At 53.9% G+C, this 8,088-nt stretch overlaps 1 protein-coding gene across 1 annotated transcript; it reads left to right on the top strand.

Moving 5' to 3' along the window:
* The first annotated feature begins 1,992 nt into the window (after positions 1-1,992).
* Positions 1,993-7,739, top strand: LOC121448634 (Fanconi anemia core complex-associated protein 20-like). Its single transcript, XM_041652773.1, has 4 exons — positions 1,993-2,064; positions 2,551-2,695; positions 2,796-3,076; positions 6,807-7,739. The coding sequence occupies exons 1-4, from the start codon at positions 2,003-2,005 to the stop codon at positions 6,877-6,879; spliced, it is 561 nt and encodes a 186-aa protein (XP_041508707.1). The 5' UTR covers positions 1,993-2,002; the 3' UTR covers positions 6,880-7,739.
* The last annotated feature ends 349 nt before the right edge of the window (positions 7,740-8,088 follow it).

Raw genomic sequence — 8,088 nt, 5'->3', positions numbered from 1 at the left:
GATAAAAAAATCAATTTTTTTTTCTTTAGAAATGGCTGGATCCTATAATTCCTGGGTGAACTCAAGCCTCAGGGACAGTGGTCAACAAGAGGGATTCAGATGTGGGCAGAGCTTCACTCGCTCGGCACAGAGCAGCAGACCTCCCTTTATTCCGTCCTCTGCTGAGGAGTTCCAGGTTGCTGGCCACAAGGCCTTTGCTGGCCCCTGCCCTGGTGGCAATGAAGAAGGACAATCCAGGGGATGCAGCAAGTCCCAGAAGAACGGCGTTTCACACCTGCCTGAGTGTCAAACCTGGAGGACCTGTGTTCTGCAGCTGGGGCAGGCTATCCTGGGGTCAGTGCCCCTTTCTTCTAACAGCCAAACGTCTATCAGAGCGGCCAAGGCCGAAAGATAATGGGGTACCCTCACTCTCTGTGTCCTTAGCCTCAGGGTGCTTGAAGAGAGAACTCCTTCAGGTGTCCGCAGTTTGGGGGTAAGTCTGCCTGGGTAGCCACACAGGCTCCGCCCCTGCTTCACGCTGACCCTCTGGGCCAGCTGGTGTTGCACCTGTGCAGGCAGGCCGGCCATCTGGGCTCTGTAGAGGGGTACGGAAGAGGCTGGAATGCAGAAAATCTCAGGGAGGCCCCTGCGCTCTGGTTTTAGGGTGTGCCCGAGCTGGGCCTTCTTGCCCACACAGGGCCCTTTCAGCACTTGGCTGGGCACCCTCCTCAGGCCTTCCTCCTGCTTGGAGGTTGGAGCCAGACCTCCTAGAGTCCTCAAGGTTCCCTGCAAAAGTACAGTGATACTTTCATCAAAAGCCTAGGAGCCAGGTCAGTGGGAGCCAGGGCCAGGCCGACTGGAAGTGTTCCATCAGCATGCGCTTCTTAGACCTGGGACTCCTCACAACTGCCTTCTCACCTGGGTGGCCCAGTCCCAGGTCACCCCTGATGGTTCAACACCCCACCCTGGCCCTTTCTGCGTGGGCAGCCATCGGCTGCACCTTTGGCCATCGCTCTGGGTTCTTCAGCCTAGTAGAGGCAGGTTCCCAAGATGGCCACTCTCTAAAAAGACCTCAGAACAGAACCTGGTGTGTGATCTGGGATCCTTTAGAGATTAAACTTCTCATCCTCTTCAAATCTGCAGAGATAAAAAGCAACCTCAGTCCAGAATCCATCCCCTGCTTCTAGGCTGGACCACACACGGGGGTGGGGGTGGGTGGGGGTGGGGGGTGACCTTGCCTAGGGATGGGAGGCAAGGTTCTGATGAGGGGAGAGCGGGGGGGGGGGGGAGGGAAGAGGACCTAGGAAGAGGGAGGGGTCAGGGAGTCAGATGGTTGCCAACGGGGCTTTTGGAACAGCCCTGACCCCTGGGGGCTGTGGAGAAATAGCCACTAGTGTACGCCAATATAAACACTAAAGTCCCTGGGCGTCTGCTGCCACCAAGTGACGGACTTCAGAATTGCAGGGCGGGTTTATTGGCTGGATAGGAAGCCCGGGTTTCTGTGCTTGGTCCCCTGAGCTTTGCGGCTCCGTTGCCTCTTTGGTGGAGAAACCCAGGTCCTTCCATAATAAGAAAAAAAATGGTGGTAAAGTTGGATCTGGAAGTCCTGTCCTTGGGACCATCCTGGGAAAGGCTGCAGAACTGGAAACTGAGGCAGAGCATTGTCTAGTACCGCCGGGAGGTGGCACGGGCAGGGCAAGCCTGACAGCTATCTGCACGTGCTGTTAACAGAAGGGCACACCAGGCTCCAGAGTGGCCTGCACAGGGTCGGGTGGGCCCAGCCTCGCACGCCTGCAAGCTGGGGGGGGGGGCAGCTCTACCGTCCCGCCCCTCCCTCAAGGCGGCAGCGTAGCGCCCCCCAAAAGGTTAGGATTCCGGCGCCTTAATTCTCAAGTGCCACAAAGGGGAGATGGCACTCGGCAGAGTGGGCAGTGGGGGAGTCTGGAGGCCAAGAGAGCTGGTCCGGGTCGGAGGGCGGGTCGGGTTGCACGTCTCACTTCCGCCGGACGCTCTTGGGAGAAGGATGGAGGAGGAGCAGAGGCTCCGGGGGAGGCTGAGCCGCCGCAGGCCGCCCGCAGGGGGCGGGTGAGGCGGGATGGAAGGGAGAGGGTGGGAACGCTGGGGATTCGGGCAGGCGGTGGGGCCGCGGGAAGACAAGGGGGGATACCGCGACTTTCCCGTCGAGGTGCGGGGTTCCTTGCACACTTGCACCCCGCCACTGTGAGGCCTGCCTCCAGCAACGCTCCGCCTTTCTCCGGGCGCGGTCGCTTCTTCCGCCCAACCCTGCGGTCCCCCCCCCCCCCCCCCAACGCACACACAGCCCCTCCACCCCTCTTCCCGTCGCCTTTCGAGGCTCTCCCTGAGAGCCAGCCCCGGGCTCCATCGCCCCTAGAGCCCACTTAGCCTCCAACGTGAACTGCACTCCTGATCCCTTACTTCGGACTGCCCCCCTCCATGACTCCACCGTCGTTTCCTTCCGCTCCCCTCCCCCAGTCTTGCTACCCCTCCCTGTAGAGCCCCTCGTGACCTCCCTTTCGGGATTCCCTGGCTGACACTTCTTGTGCTTCCCAGGGCCCCCAACTGCCCGCCCTGGTTTCTCTTGGAGGACCGTCAGAGAGAGCCATGGGCTGCCCTGCTGCGTAGCACTGTGAGCGGGAACGTGCATTTGACCCCGAAAGTCGAGCCATTGCCAACACTGCCAGCTTTGCCCAGCCAGGTGTGTCCAGAAGCACTGAGGGAAGTCGTAGGAGAGGGTTCCCAGGCCCTGGGAGGTCATGGTGGCGGCGGCTATGACCTCATGGGCTTCTGTTTTTCAGGAGTCTCTGCCTGACCCAGAGCCCACAGTGCCTCCTGAGGTCTTCACTGTGGGATCCAAGACTTTTTCCTGGACGCCTTTTCCGCCTGCCCTTGGTGGTTCTGGAAACTCCTACGAGTTGTTCCGCGGGATTGGAGGCTCCCTGGGGTCACCCACTCCACCCCTGAAAGGATATTCTGCACCAGATTCCCGTCAGACTCCCAGCACGGAAGAGTGTGTGTCCGTGCAGAGTCCACCCGTGTTGCTGAACTGCCCATTGTGCCAGAAAGCATTTGACCCGAAGTGAGTGTTCCACCCCAGACGTTAGGCTTAAGATTTAGCCCGAGGTAAAACCTCCTGCTTGGGAGGCTGAGAGAGTGCCTGGATGTGGCTCTTTTTATTTATTTAACTAATTTTTTTGTTGTTCTTTGTTTTTTTTGAGATAGAATTTCTCTGTGTAGCCCCAGCTGTCCTGGAGCTCAGGGCTGTAGACAAGGCTGGCCTCGAACTCACTGAGATCTGCCTGCCTCTGCCTCCAGAGTGCTGGGATTAAAGGTATGGGCCACCACCGCCAGGTTTATTTAATATTTTTTTTAAATATTTATTTATTTATTAGGTATACATTATTCTGTTTGCTTGTATGCCTGCAGGCCAGAAGAGGGCACCAGACCTCATTACAGATGGTTGTGAGCCACCATATGGTTGCTGGGAATTGAGCTCAGGACCTTTGGAAGAGCAGGCAATGCTCTTAACCACTGAGCCATCTCTCCAGCCCTATTTAACTAATATTTAAGTTAAAAATAGTTACATGTATGTGTCATGGTGCACATGCATGTGGAGGTCAGAGGAAAGTTTGCTGAAGTCTGTCCTCACGTTTCACCGTGTGACCCTCGGAACTGAATTTACTACTCAGGCTTGGCAACAGGTGCCTCTTCTTGCTGAGCCATTTTGCTAGCCCCCCCCCCTTTTTTTTTTTTGGACTCTCGGTGATGCTCTTTATTCTGCCTCCCAAATGCTGGGATTTCAAAAATGTACCACCACATTTGGTTAGCTTTGGTTACTTAAAGTGACCCAGAAACTTGCAGAACTTGAGCCCACTGTTGCCGGCTCGCAAGGCAGTGTGTTTTAGATGGTATTTAGCTGGGTGTACCTGTATCCCCTGTGTGACGTAGAAACAGCCTGGGAAGGAAATGGATTCTCCCAAGTTCGCTGCTAAGTTGACAAAACCAGAAGTGAACCACAAAGTTAGCTTGGTTATCAGAAGATAAGGCAGGTGGAACCCTAGTTCAGAGCCCAACAGGTCCGCCAAATATTCTTTAAAAGGATTTGTCCTGAGCCGTGAGTGTTGCCCACGTCTTTAATCCCAGCACTCAGGAGACAGACGTCTGTGAGTTTAAGGTCAGCCTGGTCTACGTAGTGAGCTCCAGAACAGCCAGTGATATGTAGAGAGGCCCTCTCTCAAAAAAACAAAGCAAACCAAAATGTTCTTATTACTGTTTGTGTGATGTATGTATATGTCCATGTAGGTTTGTGTGCAGACGTGCCCATGTATATGGAGGCCACGTCAAGTGTTTTTCCTGATCACTTTTAACCTTATTTTTTTATTTTTAATTTTTAAAAAAATATTATTATGTATAGTGCTCTGCCTGCAGGTATGCCTACAGACCAGAAGAGGGCACCAGACCTCATTCTGGATGGTTGTGAGCCACTGTGTGGTTGCTGGAAATTGAACTCAGGACCTCTGGAAGAACAGCCAGTGCTCTTAACCGCTGAGCCATCTCTCCAGTCCCCTTTTGAATTTTATTCTTTCTTTCTATCTATCTGTCTGTCTGTCTGTCTTTGGTTTCTTGAGACAGGGTTTTTCTGTGTAACAGCCCCAGTTGTCCTGGAACTAGCTGTGTAGACCAGATTGGCCTCGAACTCACAGAGATTCACCTGCCTCTGCCTCATGAGTGCTGGGATTAGAGGTGTGCGCTACCACTGCCCAGCCCCACCTTATTCTTTGAGGCAGTTTCTCACTGAACCTAGACTCATTGTTTTGGCTAGGCTGGCCAGATGAGTTCGAGGGACCCACCCCTGTCTGCTGCCACCCCCAGTGCTTGCCCTTTTATGTGGATGATGTTTGCCCAGCAGGTACTTTATCAAAGGAGCTGTTTCCCCAGCCTCCAGACTGTGGCTTTTTATCAGAATCAAGTCTTTATGAATTTGGGAGGGGCCCCAATCCCAACCCTCAGCAACAAGTATCTCTACCCATAACCACATAGCTCAGACAAAGGGATGTTGGGTGTGGGCTGGCTCGAGGCAGGTTGTGGTTATCCCTGAGTGGGTCCTGTTTATGTGACAGTGAACGGTTTGCAAAGTTGGCATCTCCATGCTTCTTACCCATCAGGAGAACCAGGGGCAGAAGCTGGGGTTGGGAGCCCTTTTGGGAAATCCATTCTCGCAGAACCCGTGTGATCTTGCCAGGGTTCCCAGCCCCTCTCGTTCCAGGAGGGCTTTTTACCTGTGCCGTCTTTGCATTTCAAGGCTAAGACTCCTGAAGACAGGACTACTGAAGGGGGAAGCTCTGCCCACTGGGCGCCTCTCAAGTGGCTGTCCAAAGTGGGTATCAACAAGGCAGGCTCAAGTCTGCAATGACTATGACAAGCTGTTACATCAAACTGTACAGCAGCTAGGATGTATTGGGCCAGCCTCACTCCTGGAGGTGGCAGCCACATCGTCGGGCTGCCTGGGGGGAACTCATGTCTCATGCTCTTGAAGGAGCCCTCTTTCATTTCTGCCCCTGTGCAGGATGTTGTCACAGTGGGCAAGACCCAGGCCAGGAGGCAGACTGGCGTTGGGTGGGTCAGCAGCTAGACCCAGAACGAGCTGTCCTGTTGTCCCCTGAGGGCAGTCTGTGCAGCCATTGCTGCCCACCCTCAAATGAGCCTGGGATGCCCTTCAGGGAGGCCAGGCAATCTTCTTGCTCAGCCTTCAGAGTAGCTGGGAAGACAGGTGTGTACCACGCCTGGCTCATAGCTGTGACTCTATAGTTTGTTCATATTCCGATTCTGGGCCTGACATCCCTGAATCCATGCTGGTTAGTCATAGCCAGGACTCAGCTGTGGCTGGGAGTTAGCAGAAGCCCCGCTGTGAAAACAGCTCTGGAGGAATCCCTGAGAACCCACTTGAGGGATGCTGCCTGGGAACTCCCAACAGATGGCTGAGATGCACACGGAACCTTGACGTTCCTTGGAGAAAGCCAGAGGGAGGAAGTGCTAATACCTTGGTTAGATTGGCCGAGGGGCTCTCAGGGACTTCAGAGACCATTTGCCGGGGACTGCCAAGTTAGGGGGCCACTGGACGTCACGGGAACTGGGACTCAGGCGAGGGACCTTGCTGTCCGTCCATTCTCTGTTGTTCATCTTAGGGGAGGTCTGTTTCCATTCTGGCATGGATCCGGGTGGACTAGGATGAGGTGAGCAGGCCAAGGCCTGGGGTGCCGTGACGGCAGGTAACGGGCATCAGGTTGGCCAGCAGGATGTCCAGAGGATACTTGGGACTCCTGTGGGTAAGCTCACCAGCCTCAGACATTCAAGCTGAGCTGGCTGCTGCGAGAATTCTTTTCTTTTATTGTGTGGGTTCTGGGATTGAACTCAGGTCATCGGTCGCTATCTTGCTAGCTCCAGAGAGTCTTTGGGTCTAGCTTTTGGCATGGCCAGGATGAGTGATCCAACAGATGAGGTGGGAGCTTCTCAGACATTGGTTAGGGTAGGAGTCTGTAGGACCAAGAATCTCTGGTGTAAAGAAGAGTTCTCAGGCAACAAGGCCTAACTCAACCCTACTGACCATTTCCTCCAACTGACTAGCCATGGAAGAGTCCAGGATTCTCCTCAGTGGTTCAGAAATAGGTGGAGTTGCCAGGCGGTGTTGGCACACACCTTTAATCCCAGCACTCGGGAGGCAGAGGCAGATGGATCTCTGTGAGTCCGAGGCCAGCCTGGTCTACAGAGCGAGTTCGGGAGGCCTTGTGACTGTTTCCTCCCTCTTACAGGCTAGCCCAGCTGGATGTGGATAGCCACCTTGCTCAGTGCCTGGCTGAAAGCACAGAAGACGTGGTGTGGTGAGCAGCAGGAGATGTAGCGTGGTGATGTGACTGCTGGGACGTGTTCGTGTGGACATCCGAGCACGGGCGTCTTCTGGTTTCGCTCGTGGGCACTGAGAATAATGCTGATCGCTGTGGTGCAGACAGCAGCAGGTCCCTACCATGGTTCCTCTCATTGCCGACTTAACTGGGTTTAGAATCACCTATCAGACAGACCTCAGGCTGTGTCTGTGGAGCTGTCTCCAGGGATTAACTGAGAATGGAAGACCCACCTTGGATGTGGGTGGTGCTGTCCTGTGGCCTGGGGTCTCACTGAATGAAAAGGGAAAAAGGAGAAATTGAGCTGCTTCCTTACTGGGGACGGATGCTCTTCTGACCTGGCCACCAGAGCTACAGCAACATTTGCTGCTGTGCCTTCCCTGCCGCGATGGACCGCACTTCAGCCATGAGCCAGAATAAATCTTTTCTTAAAAAATTATTTATTTATTAATTATGTATACTACATTCTGCCTCCATGTATGCCTGCAGGCCAGAAGAGGGCACCAGATATCATTACAGATGGCTGTGAGCCACCATGTGGTTGCTGGGAATTGAACTCAGAACCTCTGGAAGAGCAGCCAGTGCTCTTAGCCACTGAGCCATCCCTCCAGCACCCCCAAGTAAATCTTAAGTTGCTTTGATCAAGTATTTTGTCATATCAAGAAGAACCCCACCCAGGCAGGGGAGCCAGGCTCTGTCACGAGGCAGAATTGGGTATCTCTACCCAAGTCAGCATTTATACACAGGTAATGCCCTTCTCCTGACTAAGAGTGACATACTGGATTACATTCCACAGACATTAATAATAATAATAAAAAAAAGCTAATGATGTGTATTCGTGTGTCTATGTGCATGTGAATATGGTTGCCCAGAGGCCAGAGGAGGGTGTTGGATTCCCTGTAGTTTTATGGGCAGCTTTGAACTGCTGGGAACCAAACTTGGGTCCTTTGCGAGAGCAGTGTGTCCTAACCATTGAAGCCTGTCAGTAGCCCCAGTCACGCTTTTACTTCCCCAAATGCACTCAGCTCTCCATTCAGAAACACAGTGCTGCAGGCTGAAAGCTTCGCTCTCACTGACTGTGCTGAGGTCCTCACCCCTAGAGACAGTGGTGTGGAGATGGAGCCCTAGGGAGGTGACAGGTCATGAGGGCCAAGCAGCCTAGCAGACAGGAACCCCAGTGGACATGGACCTC

Source organism: Microtus oregoni, unplaced genomic scaffold (assembly GCF_018167655.1).
Source record: "Microtus oregoni isolate MIOR12 unplaced genomic scaffold, Mior012 000005F_ref0000423, whole genome shotgun sequence".
Lineage (NCBI taxonomy): Eukaryota > Metazoa > Chordata > Mammalia > Rodentia > Cricetidae > Microtus > Microtus oregoni.
This window is presented reverse-complemented; position numbering and strand designations above follow the sequence as displayed.

Excerpts from the sequence above, each read along its gene's own strand:
- LOC121448634 (XM_041652773.1), top strand. The coding sequence starts at position 2,003 with ATGGAGGAGGAGCAGAGGCTCCGGGGGAGGCTGAGCCGCCGCAGGCCG. Across the intron at positions 2,696-2,795 it reads TGCCAGCTTTGCCCAGCCAG|GAGTCTCTGCCTGACCCAGA; the intron begins GTGTGTCCAGAA and ends TCTGTTTTTCAG. Across the intron at positions 3,077-6,806 it reads CAGAAAGCATTTGACCCGAA|GCTAGCCCAGCTGGATGTGG; the intron begins GTGAGTGTTCCA and ends TCCCTCTTACAG.